This window comes from Euprymna scolopes, chromosome 23 (assembly GCF_053919585.1).
Source record: "Euprymna scolopes isolate OS-2025 chromosome 23, ASM5391958v1, whole genome shotgun sequence".
Lineage (NCBI taxonomy): Eukaryota > Metazoa > Mollusca > Cephalopoda > Sepiida > Sepiolidae > Euprymna > Euprymna scolopes.
In genome coordinates this window covers 10,487,691-10,508,209 of record NC_136504.1, presented here as the reverse complement: position 1 = coordinate 10,508,209, position 20,519 = coordinate 10,487,691, and the positions used below count along the sequence as shown (strand labels likewise).

General features: G+C 31.9%; 1 protein-coding gene across 1 annotated transcript in view; it reads right to left on the bottom strand.

The window, feature by feature from the left end:
- Positions 1-474: 474 nt before the first annotated feature.
- LOC145245743 (uncharacterized) overlaps positions 475-20,519 on the bottom strand; it is a 42,032-nt gene continuing 21,987 nt past the window's right edge. The window contains exons 5-7 of the mRNA XM_080107340.1: positions 17,085-17,153; positions 5,787-5,917; positions 475-576 (exon numbers count right to left, since the gene is read on the bottom strand). Coding sequence (XP_079963466.1) covers positions 5,796-5,917; positions 17,085-17,153 — 191 coding nt within the window. The 3' untranslated portion in view covers positions 475-576; positions 5,787-5,795. The remainder of the gene's footprint in view (positions 577-5,786; positions 5,918-17,084; positions 17,154-20,519) is intronic.

Genomic DNA, 20,519 nt, shown 5'->3' with positions numbered 1-20,519 from the left:
CCGAGTTCAAAATTTGGTGGGCGATGTCCTTTTCTTCTCTCTACTGCCTTTTTCTCATAGACGATACGTTGCGAGCCAATCTCTGCTCTATCATTATTTTCATAGTAAGTGCTCGACTGAGCTTCACTCTATAGCTCCCTATCATAAGGCATGTCAAACACTCGACTAGCTAAAACCACTATCAGCAACTTCCCTTACTCTTTGTTTGTCTAAACCTAAAAGAAAATTCTATGAGTTTCTTTCTAGCTTCATAGAACTACTCGTCTATGCAACACAATGATGTGGAGCTGCTTCCCTGCTGACTATAACATGGCCGTTTTCAAGTATTTTGCTTCATGTTTTAAAGGTGAATCTGGTATTGTTTGCTTTTTTTGTGTGTTTACTTTCACGTCAGCATGTTGCAAGGGTTTTGCCAATGTGCATTCTCCTGGATGCATACATTACAGAACAAGAACATAAAAAAATAACAAAATACAGATTTAAAAATGTATTTATTTATAAAATGTATAAAAAAATATGAATATTCATTTTTTGATATGTAAAATCAGTGATTCCAGCAAATCCGGTGAGAAGAACCTGCAATTAAATAAAAATATATAAGAAAATATAAACATATATATATATATATATATATATATATATATATATATATATATATATATATATATATATATATATATATATATAATTTAAAGGAGATTAGAATAATAGTCTAAAGAGCTAAGTGTATTTTAATGTAATAGTGAAATTACTAGTTTAATTAAAATACAGGAAATGCTCGTTGTAATTTAGATATATAATAAGCTCGATAGTTAAATGTCCTAGAGCTAATTCAATATTAAGTAATGTGATTTATAATTTAAAAATTTAAAAAAAATTTTTAAAATTTAAAAATCAAAATTTAATTAAATTAAAAATCAGTTTCATAAGAAGGAACAACAACAAAGTCAATTATCTGTACGATCGTTTCGGAAATCCGTGCTTTTTATTTGTGGTATACATGAAGTCATGTAGAACAATTATACATAGTTTTTTTGGTAAGCACGGTCTCCTCATCAGCAAATTTAGGAGGATTTCTATTGAATTGAAAAGACACCAAAAATAAACCTAGCATTAAAAGTAAGGCAGATAGATGAATCTGAAAAATTGAAGTAAAAGGTTTGGATTTAAAATTTATAAGAAAATTAATAAGAAAATTGGTATAGGTTAGAGATAGAAATGAGTAGAAAAAAAAATATTTTTTTGAATTTACATAATAAATTTGATTTAAAAATATATAGATATAGTTACCTTTTAGTTTTTCTTTTTTTGAAATCAGGAACTGTATTTAAAGTAGTCATTTAGATGTTTGCTATAGCTTTTTATTTTATTGAATGATGAATTTTAAAAGGGCGACGCTCGTGCAGTAAATTGTTTCCGTTAGCGTATTTTGATTTAAAGACGCTACAGTTAATATCTATAGAGAGAGAATATTTATTTTGCAAGTTTTTAAGGGGAGATAATTGTCATGGCTTTATTTATTATTTGATTTACGAGTCTAAGGGCGGTAATTGGTCTAACTTAATTTATTAAAAAAAAAAAAAAAAAAAAAAAGTAATCTATTTTTACTAATGAGTAATTTTTAATGATTTAAGGTGGTTTATATTTATTAAATTTAAACCAACGTTTATGATTACATGATAGAAGCTCGTGTCTTGAATTTACTAGTTTGGTTGTGCTTTTTATATTTTCATATTTTAAAATTTTTAGGGTTTCTTTTGTACATAATGTACAAAATTTATCTCCTGGTTTATATGATTTGCAAGTCTCAATTATTTGCCATTTTAAGTTGAAAGAAATATTGCTATTTTTTAGTTGCCAAATATAGTTGGATAGAGTAGTTTGGTTTGATAGAGAGTTATTTTTAAAAGAATGTTTGTGCATTGAAATTCTATGTTTTATTGGGCCAGATGTGGAACCAATATATATTACCTCTTGATTATTATGATTATTTTCCGTTAGGTCTATTGTTGGATTATAATGTGGTGGGTTGGTTAATAATTGATCGGTAGATTGATTTAAGTTGGTGTTATTATTTAATCTGGTAGTTGAGTTATGGCTGTTGATAGGTTCTTGTATATTTGGAGTTTTTGATACTGTGCAGCTATAGATAACATTTTTAATTTTACATGAGCCTTGTAGGGGACATTTATTTTTCTTCTACAGTTACAGTCCGATGTATTTTGTATAGTTGCATTTTGTAGTTTATTAATTTTATTATTATTAGAGCTAATTATTTTCTGATGAAGGTTAGGCATAGTAGAGTAAGAGACTTTAATTGTGTTCTTATTGAAAATCTTATTATATCTATCTTTTAATTTTGATTTTTAAATTTTAAAATTTTTTTTAAAATTTTAAAATTATAAATCACATTACTTAATATATATATATATATATATATATATATATATATATATATATATATATATATATATATATATATATAAGAATAAATATAGGCATACTGGTAATGTCACTAAATAGGGGTTGAAGGTGACATGAGAAAATACGTCTATGTAGGCATTAAAAATGTTTTTTATTCTTAAACATTATTACATGAGGATTCATTTCGAGTAAAAATCTAATTTATTTTACCCATCTAAACTCCAGAAATGCACGATTAAAAAATGTAAACATTGAATGAATAATATTCAAGATGGCTGTCATCCACAATTTCATAGCGCAAGTAGCAGCCTTGACCTTGCGATCAAAAACCAAGATCGAGTGAAATGAAACGAACAGAGGCAAAACTGACAAGTTGGAAAAACACCATTTTTTTAACAAAAATTTTTTAACTTAAAAATAAAAACGGTTTAAAAATTGTTTACATACTTATGCACTTATGTTACCGTGCTAACGTTATTATTTAGAAAGCCATTCTTAACATGGGAGGAGGGGTTTTGTAAATATTCTGTACTTTCACCTAACAATCTATCTATCTTCTATACTCCTATGAATTCGTTTTTCTTTTGTTTGCAGTGATATTCATATTAAAAACCCTCTTTTCTATGTATGTTAAAAGAAAATACAACTTTGTTATATATGGATCGTGCAATTGCATTCATCTGCAAAAGATCTAACTAATTTGCATATTCTTTTAAACATTCATTTTAATTAATTCCCTATTAGTTTTTTTGGTTTTCTTATGAGATGATCATCTTTAGTTAACGGTTACGTGTAATTATATTTATGCAGATATTCTACATGATTTATACTTATATAATATTTGTGTAAAAAGGTTATAGTAAACACAAAATTGTTTCCATATATATTTATGTATATGTATATATTTTTGTTTAATCTATCTATCTATCTATCTATCTATCTATCTATCTATCTATCAAAGTGAACGTGTCTGTATATCTGTCTCTCTGTGTACATTTCCCTACGCAATAACTCTGTCAATTTTTAGTCTACAGACTCGAAATTTGATATACAGGGTACTGAGATTTGGGAAAATCTATGTGATTGGTTTTCGGCCAGAAATTTTGCTGTTAAGGCGTCAAAGTTCAATGATTTGACCTTTGAGAACTCAACCAAACTCGTCCGACAATTTTGTGTCTATACACTTGAAATTTTAGATATAGGTTCCTTGGACATGGATCTAACTTAATAACTTGATTTGAGCCCAAAACAATAAATTTTAAGGGGTCATAATAGGTTAATAATAAGTTTAAAGAATTAACCCTTTTTTGGTTGTTTTTGCTCAGCATGCACCTCCAAACACCCGGGCAATACCGGGATGAAATCCTAGTATATCTATCAAAGTGAACGTGTCTGTGTATCTGTGTGTCTGTGTGTCTGTGTACATTTCCCTACGCAATAACTCGGTCAATTTTTAGTCTAAAGACTCGAGATTTGATATACAGAGTACTGAGATTTGGGAAAATCTATGTGATCGGTTTTCGGCCAGAAATTTCGCTGTTAAGGGGTCAAAGGTCAATGATTTGACCTTTGAAAACTCTACCAAACTCTTCCGATAGTTTGGGGTCTAAATACTTGAAATTTTAGACATAGGTTCCTTGGACATGGATCTAACTTAATAACTCGGGGTCAAAGTTAAAAAAAATTGACCTTTTTTTTTTTTTTTTTTTTTTTGCTCAACATACACCTCCAAACACCCGGGCAACGTCGGGCACCCATGCTAGTTTTAAAAAAAAAAGATATCGTAAAACTCGAATTTTACATGAAAATACGATTAAAAAAAATTGCATGGTAACATACGATTAATTATAAGAGAACGGCTACAACTTGTAGCAACATTTGGTCAACATAATTTTAAAATAACATGAAAAAAAGAGTAAAGAAAGACAGGCAATGCATGACTTTTTTATGGAAATCTCTACAGACAAAGCATGAAGCCACTTGAGTTAACAAATAAAAGAAAAATACTATTTCAAGGTGAAAAACCGTCTAATGATGAGTGTTAGATGGAATAGATTAAAATCCAGAAAACAGAAACATGGAATGTGAGGACTAAAAGACAAAATAAGAGAAACGAGAGTTATGAGGCTCTCAGGAGTAAACCTGATGGCCCACCTTTTACTCTTAAAAATTCTTCAAATAAATTTTATCATGTTTATGAAAAGGATGCTATAAAAAGATCAATTTGAAACTATGTGTTTGGGGGGGGAAAAACATGATCTTTAAGTGACGTCTAACATGGTGTCGTGCCACGACCCTCTGTAATATTAAGATGGCCTAAGCACTGAAGTCATATAACTTGCTGATGTCATTGATGTTGGTCTTGTGAATCTGGTCACGTGGCCCAAAAAAACAACCGGAAGTAGATAAAGTTTAATAACAAAATCATTTTGGGCGATTTAACAGAGAAACCAACAAAGGTAAAAAAAGGGTCAATAATTCAATTATATAACAAATGAATGTTACCAAAAGCAAGATAAGTTACGCTTTTCTTTTTTTTTATTCAATCAGTTTCAGTAAAAATCATCATGTTCCTTATTTTCTCTTTTTTTATGCAATTTCTTTAAGTAAAATTTTTCTCATGCTTTTTGTAACATTTTTTAATTCATTACTGACAGTCTGACTATTCGATAGATCTTGCTTGCTAAAACCTCACACATGACATCATTTTTTCAGCTCACGGGCCTTAATGACATATATTACGAAGGTCATGATCATGCTAACTGATCCCTTTCAGAACACAACAGAAATGAAATCTTAACTTACACGTTCATTTTTCAAGAAAAAAAAACAACTTTTTATGCATCAATAAAATACCAAATATGTATGAATATTGTAAAGAAAAAGAACTGAAAACACTTTAGCTTATTTTGATGCCAGTTTTACGGCTGTGAAATAAAATATTTGGGAAAGTCTTGGAGAAGCGAAAAACCTTGCTTTCACTTGGAGAATAGAAAGTGGACCTCAGGCTTATTTTGGGCAACCGTGTAACTCTTGCTTCCCTTTGTTTTATTCTTTAGTTTCTCATTCCATAAGCGATATTTCTGACAAAGGGGAAAGTGTTGCTGTTTTCTGGATCAGAAGATGTTCCATCTAACACTTATCATTGGCCAATTTTTAACCTTGAAGTTGTATTTTTTTAGTTTCTTACATCAAGTGGCTTTATGCCTTGTCTGAGGCGACTTCCATTAAAATAAAATGCAATAACATGATATCCATCACTTGTGATGTGAAAACTTTGAAAGTGCAACGATTAACTGTTTAATGTTTAAAAAGAAAAACAAAATCAATTTCAAAGTAAATAAATGTATTCGGATACTTACGTTGAAGGTTCACACACACACTGTGGAACATTTCGAATTTCTACAACATCTGCCTTGGGGACTACCTTGTGGATAACCAGGATAACCAGGATAACCAGGATAACCTAGGTAACCTGGAAGAACTGGATAACCTGAATAATAATAATAATAATAATAATAATAATAATAATAATAATAATAATAATATTAATAGTAGTAATAATAATAGTAATAATAATAATAATAATAATAATAATAATAATAATAATAGTAATAATAATAATAATAATAATAATATTAATAATAGTAATAATAATAGTAATAATAGTAATAATAATAATAATAATAATAATAATAATAATAATAATAATAATAATAAGGATTACAAAAGATGAGACGAATGAAAACACCTGGAAATATCTACGAAAAGGAAACCTAAACAGAGAAACTGAATCTCTAATAAACTGAATCACAAAATAACGCGATTAGAACCAACCACATCAAAGCAAGGATCGACAAAACACAAGAAATCAGCAAATGCAGACGCCGTGGACGAAGAGACAAAACAATAAACCACATAATAAGTGAATGCAGCAAACTATCCCAAAAAGAATATAAAAATAGACGCAATCAAGTGAGGAAGGCAGTACACTGGTAATTATGCAGACAACTGAATATTGAACACCCAGGCAAATGGTAAAGCACAAATTGAAAATGAAAATCATAAGATCCTTTGGAACATGGATATACAAACTGATAAATCCATCCAAGCAAGGAGACAGGGTGTCATAATAGTCGACAAGAAGGAAAAGTCCTGCCAGATTGTAGATTTTGCTGTTCCAGCAGACCACAGAGTGAAGATCAAAGAGATGGAGAAGTAGAGCAAATACACTGACTTTGCTAGAGAGCTCAAAGGCATATGGAGGATAAAAAAGACAAGATAACACTACTAATAGTAGGAACAATACCGAAAAAGAAGAGACTGAAATCAGTGGAAAGGCTAAGAAGATACATCTGAGAAGATACAATAATGGAAACGGCGGAATTATTAAGGAAAACCTTGAATGCAGTGACTAACATGCTTAAGCTACAGGCATAAGTCGGACATATAGAAACTGCTACAGATGTAAAATAAATGGAATTGTATAATTGTAAGGTACCCCCCCCCCTTTTTTATTTTTTTGTGTGTATGTGTGTGAGTGTGAGTGTCACGATAAACAAGCACTGCACCAAATAATGAGGTTCAAGTAGGATGGAAAGACAGAAGATAGAAAGCACATGACAGACCTCCACTGACTGAGTGCATAGAGGATTTGGGTGGCTTATTGCCACCAAAATTCCAGTAAAGACCAATGGTTGCCGCCAACTAGAAATTCATGGTAAGCCACTGTTGTGATAATGCAAATTCTTTTGTGAAAGTTATCGAAAGAGGTGGATAGTACTGGAAGTTTAGGAAGACTTATCGTCATTCAGACTCCAATAAACACCACAATTTGTTCTCAAAGAGCAATATTTGATAGTGGCTTGTGTGATTGCTACTAATACTAATACCACTGATAATAATAACGATAATAATGTTATAGAATGGAGAGAGAGAGAGAGAGAGAGAGAGAGAGAGAGAGAGAGAGAGAGAGGGGGGGAGATGAGTAAATTATATTGAGACACGTTGACTGAAAATCAGGCTCAGCTGATTAGATTGCGTGTGAGTCATGTGATCAGGTTAGCTGAATCGTGGAGATTGGGTTTTGACCTAGAAGGCGACGGACGGCTTAACAAATGTCTCCTCCCCTTCACTGGGGGGGGGGGCTGACGTGTGTAGAACAGAGACCAAGAGAAACCACGCAGGCCAGAGATTCACTTTCCATCCTTCTGCGAGACATCTGGAAAGTGAAATAAACTATAAAACCAATTCCTTGTCTTGGAGTGAAATGAATAATCGTCCCAAAAACAGGTACCAGTCTCCCTCCTAGACACAAGATGATTCCAGATCGGCCAACATTGACGACGCGCGAAGGTATGTTGAAAAATACATGTACCACACACACACAACAGCATATGAACATATCATTTAATAGAAAGATCACTAGACGATCACTGAATATTAGATCGCACAACATTAACCCTGAATAGATATCACACATACGATCCCCTTTATGATAGACAACACAACCATAATAATAATAACAATAATAATAATAATAATAATAAAATAAGGATGAAGTAAAGAATAGATCCCCCGTAGCAGACGACGCCGCCTGGCGGTGCCAGGCGCACAATTCAACTAACACCGGTGATTCGACCTTGACATTGGCACAAGCACATGGCGTCGGTTGTTTTTAAACACGTCAAATAGCAAACATGCTCGAATATGTACCAGCATTTTTTTAAAAATATATTTATAAAACCTTTGAAGATTTAAAAGAAAAAGTATATATTTACAAAACATTTTAAGACAATTCAATTCAATATTTATTCTTTAAAACATTAACTTCAGCGACAATTAATATATTTTCAAAATAATATTTTTAAATATTACATTTTTACGAATATTCGCGAGCAAGATTTTTTTTTTTTTAATAAAAGATATTTCAATAAATGGGTGTCTTTCTGAGTGCGTGTTTAATATATTTACAGAACTTTTTAATAACTATTTTATTCTTTTTATCAAACAAAAATAGAACTTTTATAATGACATATATATTATGGACTGTTTCGAAATTTTTAAATTAAAGTTAGTTTTATTTTTTAAAAAAAAAAAGACGAGGTGTTTTTTTGTTTTTTTTTCAATTAAATTATAAACTTTATTTGAACTTTCAACAAACTTTTACAGACATAAAAATAGACTTTAAAGATATTTTATAATAATTTTTAAAAAATATATTTAACGAAAAGTTTTTTTTTATCATTTCATTGTTGAATAAAATTTCAAAGTAATAAATGGTGAAAAAAAATATCTCGAAAAGAAAAAACACCTCGTCTTTTTTTTTTGTTTTAAATAAAACTTTAATTTTAAAATTTCGATGTTTGAAAAACAGTCCATAATATGTATTTCATTATAAAAGTTCTATTTTTGTTTGATAAAAAGAATAAAACAGTTAATAAATAATAATTAAAAAAACAGTCCATTAAGTTCAAATAAAGACTGTTTGAATAAAACTTATATAAAAAAGATTCATTCTATACGGTTTTGGCCATTTCTTTTTCGCGTTTTTAATACAATTCAATATTTATTTACAGTGCGATGTATGTCGATGGTCAGTGAAGGAGAAATCCTTTTAGGCCGAGGCAATTTTTTATGCATAATAAAATCACAAGTATAAACAATCGAGATAAAAAATATATTATTTTATTCACATATCTTTTTATAACTTTTATTTTATAAAGATGAAATGTAGTATCACAAGATAGAAATGTTTTTATAATTTTTATTTTTATTTAAAAAAACTTCCTATTTGTTTACTTATCCACAAAAGCAAATTAAATACAAGTTTTTAATGTAACGAAACATAACATTTAAACAAAATACATTTAAATAAATGGATGTTGTACAGAAATGATATCACACAATTTGAAAAATGTATTTTCTGAATTTCTTTCATGCCACATAAATTCCTTCAGATAGGAATCTAAGTGAGATCTTCTACAGCCGAGCATTGATTTAATAAATCGTTTATGGCGATTCCAATAGCTTTCTATTGTCTGTGTATGGACTTGGTTGTTTGGGTTCACAAAATGTTGTGAATGGTTTACATTGTAATGGGGAAATCCCAAATCAGTCTCTATCGTACTATATGCTTTCCATTCATCGCTATGAATGGTCGTTCCTGGTAAAACAATGTTTTTTATTATGGGTAATAAGGTTTCTTTATTCCTTTTTTTCGACTATCTCCATGTATCCTACTGCAGGCTTACTGCTTGTATCAACCAAGCCAAACACCCATAATGGCTTGTGAGTAGAGCTCTTCCACGATGATGCTTTGGTTTGTGGGAAAAACACGATTCATCTATCTGGACGATTGTTCCAGGCCCACCAAGTCTTATGGGATTATCGATAAAATATTTCACACATATTTCTCGAAATGCAGCATATATGTCATTGGCCGTCGGTTTCGAAATATTCAGTTGCATCATGGCATTTGTTTTTGGCTTATTCTTTGACTCCATAGATATATTGCTAATATCCATGTCTGTAAGGATAACTTAGAATTAAAAAAAATAACTTGTATCGTATAGATGTTCTGTTTTTATATTTTTGACACATTTTATTTTGGCATTTCCAAACATATTTATCCAATGTCATTGAATGTTTCGTCCAATTCATACGGACATTATAGAATTCACAATTCATTTCATTTGCAAGTAGGAAATGCTGTTTCATCCATTCAATTATGGATAGATGGTCTCTAGAAATCAACGGACACACAACATCTTTGAAAATGGCTTTATCCATTTGTTACAGTATTTAAAACAAAATGGTCCAAATATTAATTTCTTTTAATACCTCGTAAAATTTTGGCTTCTTCGACTTTTGGATTTTTTTGTCATTTAATAAATTGATCACGTGATGGTATCATGAGATTAAATCAAAATTCAATATTTAAAAATATTATTTAAAAAAATATATTAATTGTCGGTAAAGTTAATGTTTTAAAGAAAGAATAATTAAATAAATACTGAATTGTATTAAAAAACACACAGAAAAAAAAGAATTATAAAACACTTTACATAAAAATCAATCTTTAGCACAAAAATCCGCGAAACATAATTATTATTCTAAGGTTTATCTTCAAAAGTTTATAAATATATTTTTAAAAAAATTGCTGGCGAATATTCGAGCATGTTTGCTATTTGACGTGTTTACAAACAACCGACGCCATGTGCTTGTGCCAATGTCAAGGTCGAATCACCGATGTTAGTTGAATTGTGCGCCTGGCACCGCCAGGCGGCGTCGTCTGCTACGGGGGATCTATTCTTTACTTCATCCTAAAATAATAATAATAATAACAATAATAATGATAATAACAATAATAATAATAATAATGATAACAATAATAATAATAACGATGATAATAATAATAATAACAATAATAATAGTAATAATGATAATAATAATATTAATAACAATAATAATAATATTAATAATAACGATAATAATAATAACAACAATAATAATAACAATAATAATAATAATAATAATAATAACGATACTACTCTACTACTACTACTACTACTACTACTACTACTACTAATAATAATAATAATAAAATAAGAGTGATGCCAAATAATCAAGAAGGGTCAAGGAGGATGGAAAAACCAAGGAGAGAGCACTGACTAAACCTCTGCTGGACATATGCAAAGAGAATTGGAACCTTGGGGAGGCTTATTGCCGCTCACATTCCAGTGGAGACCAATGGCTGCTGCCAGCGAGAAATCAATGGTAAGTGGCTGTTGCGATAACAAAAAATTCATTTGCAGATGTTATCAAAAGAGGTGGAGAGTACTGGAAATTTGAGGAGACTTCTCAATCAGGTTCCAGGGAACAGCAGAGGTTGTTTTCGAAGAGAAATCTTTGATGACTTGTGTGATGGCTCCTTGTTAGCCGATAATAATAATAATAATAATAATAATAATAATAATAATAATAATAATAAACAGTGAAATAAAGAATAAGGTGAGAAAAGTAAAATGGGAAGAAAAACAACTACATGGAAGTGGGAAGGGCAGTGCACTGGGAATTATGCAAACACCTATATCTTGAACGCACAAATAAGTGGTACAAACATAAGCTGGCAACAGTACTTGAAAATGAGAATCACAAAATCCTATAGGACATGGACATACAAACTGATAAAACCATCCAAGAAAGAAAACCAGATGTCGTAATAATTAAAAAAGAAAAATCCTGTCAAATCGTAGACTTTGCTGTTTCAGCTGACCATAAGGTGAATATCAAAGAAAAGGAGAAATGTAGCAAATACATGGAGCTGAAAGGGATATGGAAGATGAAGAAAATCAAAATGATACCTATAATAGTAGGAGTACTAGAGACAATTCTGAAAAACTTTGAAAAAAGAATGAGAGAAATTGGAATCAGAGGAACGACTGGAAAAATCCAATGAATGACAATAATGAAAACAGCTGAAATGTTAAGGAAAACTCTTGAATGTGGAGACTAACACAGACGAACCAAAAGCGTAGATCAGACAAACTGCTACAGAGACAAAACATGAAGCGCTACATGGAACCAAGAACATTGAAGCTGCAGACCTATAAGTTCCCTAACCCCACCCCATCCCCCATTACTACATCACTGCCCCCCCCCCCTAAAAATAGGAATGAAACCAAATAGCCATGTAGTCAAGGAGGAAGGAAGGAAAGACCGAGGAGTGAGCACTGACCAGACCTCCACTGTATAAGTGCGAAGAGAATTGGGACCTTAGGGAGACTTATTGCCACTCAAATTCCAGTAAAGACCAATGGCCACTGCTAACAAGAAATCAATGGCATGCAGCTGTTGCAATAATGCAAATTTATTTGCAAATGGTATCGAAAGAGGTGGAGAGTACTGGAAAATCTGGGGAGACTTGTTGTCACTCAGCTTCCAGGGAACACCACAGGTTGTATTCAATGAGATCTTTGATAACCTGTGTGAAAGCTCCTTGTGAGCCCATAATGATATTAAAATTACTACTACTACTACTAAGATTAATAATAAGTTTGATAAAAATAACATTAATAATGATAATAATAATGATAATAAAATACTACTACTATTACTACTAATAATAATACTAATTATAATAATAATACTAATGCTGCTGCTGCTACTACTACTACAACTAATACCAATAATAAGTAGCTGGCGATAAATAACTTATGAGTGTTATAATCTGTACTCACCAGACACTGGCTGGCGATAAAAACCTCATGAATAATGTGATCTGTACCTACCAGCCAGTGTCTGGTGATTAATAACTTATGAGTATTGTGATCTGCATTCACCATGCACTGGCTGACGATGAATAATTTATGGGTATTGTGATCTGCAGCGACCAGACACAGGCTGGCGCTAAATCACTTATGAGTATTGTGATTATACACTGATTGCCGATAACTTATCAGGATTGTGATGAGCACTGATTTGATATTGGCATTTCCGAATATTCCATTTTCATAAGAGAATTCAGTAAATTAATTAATTGGTGTGATTTGGAATATTTAATTTTTATTTTACGATTACGATGATAACAGTCGAAGCAACAAACGTAATAATATATAAATAATGATAATAATAATGACAAAAATAATAATAATAATAATAATAATAATAATAATAATGACAAAAATAATAATAATAATAATAATAATAATAATAATAATGACAAAAATAATAATAATAATAATAATAATAATAATGACAAAAATAATAATAATAATAATAATAATAATAATAATGACAAAAATAATAATAATAATAATAATAATAATAATAATAATAATAATGACAAAAATAATAATAATAACAACAACAAAAACGACAATAATAATAATAATAATAATAATGATGACAAAAAAATAATAATAATGATAATAATAATAACAAAAATAATAATAATAATAATAATAATAATAATAATAATAATAATGATAATTATAGTAATTATAATATCGATATTAATTACAATAATAATGATAATAATAATGATAACAATAATGCTAATAATAATGATAATGATAATAATAACAATAATGATAATAATAATAATGATAATGATAATAATGATAATGATAATAATAATGATAATAATAATAATAATAATGATAATAATAATAATAATAATGATAATAATAATAATGATAATAATAATAATGATAATAATTATAATGATAATAATAATGATAATAATGATAATAATAGTGATAATAATTATAATAATAATAATAACAATAATAATAATAACTAAAATAATAATAATAATAATAATAATAATAATGGTAATAATGATAATAACAATAATGATAATAATAAACATAATAATAATAACAATAATAATAATGATAATTAATTATGATAATAATAATAATAATAATAATAATAATGATCATAATAATAATAATAATAACTATAATGATAATAATAATGATAATAGTAATGATAATAATACGGTCAATGATAATAATAATATTTATAATAGTTATGATAATGATGATGATAATAATAATGATGATGATGATGATGATGATGATGATGATGATGAGTATAATAATAATAATAATAATAATAATAATAATAATAATAATAATAATAGTAATTGAATTTTTGTGAACTGTTGTTTTGTATATAAAAGCCGGTAAAAATAGCTGCTAAGAAGTCAAAATAGAAAACATTGGAAGTTGGCAGACATAAGTCAACTTAAAGTGCTTCTGTACGCATTCATAAATAAACATTTATACATTAAAGTTGATTCATTTTTAACTATTTCTTATCCGTCTGATGATAGCTCAAATGGTAATAACCAACACTGGAGTGTTAAATGTTTGTGTTTCAATTCTTGCTGATGACACTCAAGTCATATTTTTGTTTTTTACTTTTGAAATCAATGTTATATATTGGGTACAGAATAATAATCAATAGAGAATTAGTTCTATAATAATAAATACGAAATTGGCATGAAATGAAATAGCATATTTAAGCATATTATATGGACACCTGTTAGTAATAATGATAGTAATAATAATAGTTAAAAAAAAAATTAGTTTAAATCATTATCGATGCCTCAGTTCAGTGGCAAGGAGAAGTCCAGGAGGACTGGAAACAATGCCGAGATAAGCGGAGAGCACATACAGCACCTGAAAGTCCCAAATGGTTACCCATCTGGTGCTGCGCAGGTTCATTGTTGCTTAACTTTTGTGATGTGATGGGTGATATGGTGTGTCAAATGTGCTTATGCCGTATGTAAAATCATTAACGAGCTTGCATAAAAGACTAATTCAAAACCTGATAAGAAGCATCCCTGAAAAAGACATACCAGAATAGATGACCAAGGGGAGAACCACAGTAATACGCCCCCCCCCTCACCTCAGCAACTACAAACCAATAACCTGTTTACCGACCATGTCTCCTCTTGAAATGTTAGTACTTTGGCTTCAAGCTAGCAACTTGCCCGTGTAAAAAAATTTTGCTACATAAACAGTCTAAATGTCAAATTCAAGGCAGCCATGTTTTAAAAGAAAATCAGACCAATCTCCCCTGATTTACAGACAGAAACAACATGCACAAAAGAACTAAAACCGCCGGCTCCCAAATGACTAGAAATGTCATCTGAGCATGGGCTCTGCATACAAGTTCTGGTCAAAAAATAAAAATAATATTTTTTTCTTTTTCGACCAACCAAAATGCTTTGCAATCAAATATTTCCTAAGTCGTCCTAAACTGACCAGAAGCAGACAAAATGCCCGAACCAGAAGTCATGTGGCCTCAGTCCAGAGAAGGCTGTTTACATAGAAGCATCATTAATTAAACGCTAACAAATCATCATGACAAACGACCCAAGAGTTCAGCAACACTGCCAGCAAGTCAATGCGTTAACCGATCACAACAGATGCCTCAACAGTTCAGAAGCACCGCAAACCAACCAACAGGAAAGGATTATTAACATCTCAATACCAAACTGAGTATAAAAGTATATAAATTTAATCCCTTTCTTGTGATCATACTCTTATTTATATCAGCCAGAACATTAGCTGTTTTACACTGTGATCACATAACAGAATCCAATAAACCCTCACATACGTTGGTTATTAGAACATGACCTGTACTCATCATCCAAACTGGCACAAATCCTTAAAGAAGTGGTGAATTACAATTTGAATATTCTTGATCTTTTTTTTCCCCCATTTTCCCCCCAAACAAGGCACAGTGCCACTTTGATGTAGGGGGCTACTATCAGGGACATAAGCTTCAGGGATACTATGTAGGGAGTTGAGCAGCGAGATATCTGTTCACTTGAACTTCTGCATGTCAGTACAGTCAAGGAAGCAGAGACCCGGAAAGAAATTCCAAAGTCTAACAGTCCGAATTCTAGATTTAAAAAACAAAAAACAGTTTCAGTATTTTATCAGATGCTACAAAGGTTAACTGGTGGAAGGGAAATGAAAAATACCATGACAACTACTGGAGAAGAAATCATAGGCTACAAGATGTCAATCAAGGAAGCTTGTATTTGCGACAACACTCGGAAGTTTATCAGCGAAAATAAAACATCAATGGAGGCACAGTATCACTCCTGAGCCCGTAGACTTATATCAACAATATATGGAGAAGGATAAGCATGTAAAATCAATGCTCAAAAAGACAAAAATATGGCAGACGAGACCAAAATAGCTGCAACCTGCATAAGAACTGTGTACTTAATTGCTAAGAAAACCGTCGGGCAGGTCCAAAGTAACAAATGAACATTGCTCTCAAAAGGAGAAGACAAGTCAGATGGGCCGAACATTTCAAGGAAGTATTAAGCAAACAGGAGTCACCCACCTAAGCAGTCACTAAGGAACCCTGCACTTTTCTCTCTATCAATATCAACGAATTTATTGAGGATGAAGTCTGTTTAGCCATTACAACCTCCAAACATAATAAGTCAGCAGGGATGGATGATATTTCTGCAGAAATGCTTATGTCAGGCGATGATAGCATCATCAAATGGATGTTCCATGCATCATCATCATCATCATCATCATCATCATCATCATCATCATCATCATCATCATGCGGCCTCAGCAGAGCTAGAACTCACTACACTCTTCCAGTATTTCGTATCTGTCATAGCACTCAAGAGATCTTCTTTGGTGATGAATGTATCTCGTTGTATCCTATCTGGAAAAGTTAACTTTCGTGATCGATTGTGAGATGATTCACAGTACAAATGATGAAACAAGTTCATCTGTGGCACGTGCACAATGCCCGGCAAACTGAACACGTCTTTTACAAACTGAGGTTGATACTCTGGGTGAGTCTTCATATATCATTCCTAAAGTTGGGTGGTTTCGCGATGAGAGGTTGAGTACTCTTCTCAAAAGACGCATGTAACATCCATCCAAGCGTATAGCATGGAATAAAAATGGTGAAGTTACGGAAGATTAGAAAAAAGGAACGGTTGTATGTTTTCCTGAGAACGGCAATTTTGTCAATTGTGACAATTAGAGAGGGTGACTCTTCTCTCTATACTGGATCCCCCCCCCAAAAAAAAAAAATTGAAATTACCTCCCTTTAATCCAAAACTCGGTGAATAAAGTTGCTTAAGATAAATAGTCTTTACTTACTGCAGTTATTAGTGCTTTCGCAAAATGCAGTGCAATATACTTGGAAATCTAAGCAACCGAATACAGGATCTGTAAAGAAGAATGAAAAACGGCGTCCATTACAAAACAAATTTAATAAGCAAGAATATTTAATAAATTAGAGTAAGAATTTCATGTCACGTCAAAAAAAAAACAATGCAACAACAATACAAAAGATTTATAAAATCAATGTTTTTGATTTTTTATTATTATTGTTGGTTTGTGGTTGGTAAAACACAAATACAGAGTGGAGCGATAAAGTTGTTGCCCTAAAAAAGACAACAAGATTCCATTTCCGTTTGTTAAAAACCGGTTTTCTTCTTTTTTTTTTTGTTGCCGACCATCTACTAGTTGGCCAGTTGTGTACAAATCCCAAGAGCAATAGGAACCTCCTATCATGTCTGAAAGTGACACAATGTTCAATGAGCAAGATCGGAAATGCGCCACTGTACAACTCATGCTCTCTACCAATCCAAGTTATGACAACAGGACCATTGCCTACACCTTCAAAATGCAAATCCAGGCAGTTCAACGCTTGAGGGCACAGCTCGACAAAGTTTCTGGCCATGGTTATGGTCTTTTGGTTTGGTTTCAAGTGAGGGCTACATAATGCCACCTCACATCTTTGAAGTCGGCTTGAAAGTCAGCACCAAAGTGTACCTGGATATGCTGAAGCGTGTGGTGCTCCCCTAATGCAATCAGGTGGCCGCTGGCAGACGACTCAGTGCTGCCCCCAAAATTCAAAGAGACCCGGGATTAGCTTCAGAAGAGTGTTACAACTTAGTATCCTTCTCTCACTGCGCCCCCCTTTCCCTGACCCAACCCACTGGACTACTTCGTTTGGTCATACGTTGAGAACATCACCAACATAATCTCCTACAACACCAAAGCTAGCCTGATCGCTGCCATCCACTGAATATTTGCTGAGCTCCTGCCAGCGTTTGTGGAAAAGGCTTGCTCCCTGTTCTGCACCTGTATTGAGGCAGTCATTGAGGCTGAAGGTGGCTACATTGAATAGATATAAGCTCTACTACATAATCAAGTTACCTGAATTGTTTCTTTTTTTAAATAAATTTGTTTTCTTTAGGGCGACAAGTTCATCGTTCCACACTGCATAAAGAAATAATTGGATGAAAACGAATTTATGCAGATCAAAAACAGTAAATGTTTTTTTGTATTTATTACTAATTTACAAACAACCGAGAAGATTTAATTATTTCTTGCTTTTTTAATTGTTCTGGTGTTTTTTGTCAAGGGCAGATAAGTCTGGTCAGATCAATCAATATTTCAAAATATTCATCAGAAAGGTCGATAACTTTTAGATACAAAGCTATTTTCTTTTGAATAGAAAAATATTTAACAGTATTATAGCATGTAGCCACCTAACCCTTTGAAATTTGTGCTCCTCAGTTTTTTATGTGGTCTGACCTACATTAGGTTTTTACATTGAGGTAAAATCTTTTGTTGAGCCATAGATTTTTCCATCTGCATGAATGGACTGCGTTGTCCAATAAAATTTCCAATGAGAAAGTATTATTTTGTGTATTGATTTCTGTGAAGGTCATAGTTGATTTGCATGTTCAACGCGATTTCAATAGTATTTCCAGTTTAGTGCAAAATGTAACTTTGTGTCCACTTATTTTTGTCATTTCTGTCATGGAACACGTACATCAAGTCTGTTGCAAAGGTCGCTGGAAAGATGGTGGGATCCTTCTACCGCTCAAGAAGATATCTCACTACTGATGCAATTCTCTATTTATATAACAGCCAAGTGCACCCAAGGATGGAATATTGCTGCCATATCTGGGCAGGAGCTGCTAAAAACAGCCTATCATGCCTTGACAGAGTACAAAATAGACTTCGTGGTTTAGTGGGGGATGCCCTTTTCTCTTCCCTGCAACCTCTCTCCCATAGAAGAGACGTTGCGGGCCTATCTTTGTTTTATCGTTATTTCCATGGCAGGTGCTCGTCTGAGATCCAATCTCTAATCCCCCCTCGCAAATCTTTTACGAAAAACACCCGTCTAGCTGAAACCACTGTCAAAAATTTTCCCACTCTTTATCTGTGCCTAAATCAAAACGTAGATTCCATGAACAAAGTTTCTTTCTTAGAACTGCACGCCTGTGGAACTCTGTTTCGTCTGCTTGCTTCCCACCTGACTACAACCTGGATGTCTTCAAGTCCAACATAAACAAATTCCTGATGAGCCTCCCCCTGCGACTTCTGTGATGCTGCTCAAACAAAGAGATATTTTTTCTTTCTATCGCTAAGCTTCGTCTTCAGTCTTCAATTTAGAAAACTTACATTGTTAATCATTTTTTTTTACTATTCGAAATTACTTAGAAACATTTAAGGTTAAGAAAAATTGTTTGATTTTTTTGTGGTTACCAAATAGTTTATCTGTTTATTAAAGTTTTAAATATTGATATTGAAATGCGAAGAAAGTGGGGTGTTCGATACATTGTGAAAGTGAGCAGTACTGCTTGCATTCACAATGTATCATACCCCCACTTTCTTCCAGAGCGTAACCCACACTCGAATATTCTATAAAAACTAATTTTTTGACTCTCGTTTCAATATTGATTCTTTTTTGCTCTGATGAAGCGTTATCCTTGAATTGGGAGTCCACTGAAACATGTATGCACATATGCAACCAATAGTGTTTGTATAATAAACAGACTCTCTCTCTCTCTCTTTCTCTCTCTCTCTCTCTCTCTCTCTCTCTCTCTATATATATATATATATATATATATATATATATATATATATATATATATATACGCGAACAAGCCGTAGAGAGGAAAGCCCTGAAACGATGCATATTCTCTCCTGATGACTCAACCTTATCTGTAAGACGAAATACCCCCCCAAAACATGATTATATACAGTTTTAAAAAACTAAGATATGGAATGACCCCCCACCAAAAAAACCCCCCCCACTATCCTCTAAAACTTAGATGAGGAAAGCCCTAGAAAGGCACGTTTTCTCTCCTGACTTAATGTCAAGAGGATTAATTCACAAGTGAAAACAGCTGATAAACATCAGTATATATAAGGTAAGCTGTTTTCTTCAAAACATAAGGTCCTGGATATGATCTTAAACTATATCCGATGGTGAGGCCCCAGCTTGTGGGCTTTGGGATATGTGGAGCCACCCTTTAATTGCCAGAGTAAATAGAAACCGACTTGAAAAAAACAAATATACTCTATTAAAAAACTTTTTCTTCAAAATCACTGGATTCGGCATTAAATAACCTGAAAAGTGTTGATATGCAAAAACAACCAACCAACCAATGAAAACAACATCTTCTGGTGTTCGCTTGCTTCATGGCAAGTTTCTGCTACTATTCCGGTTGTAATTTTTATTTTTTCTCCCCCCCCTCTCTTTCTCTCTCTCTCTCTCTCTCTCTCTCTCTC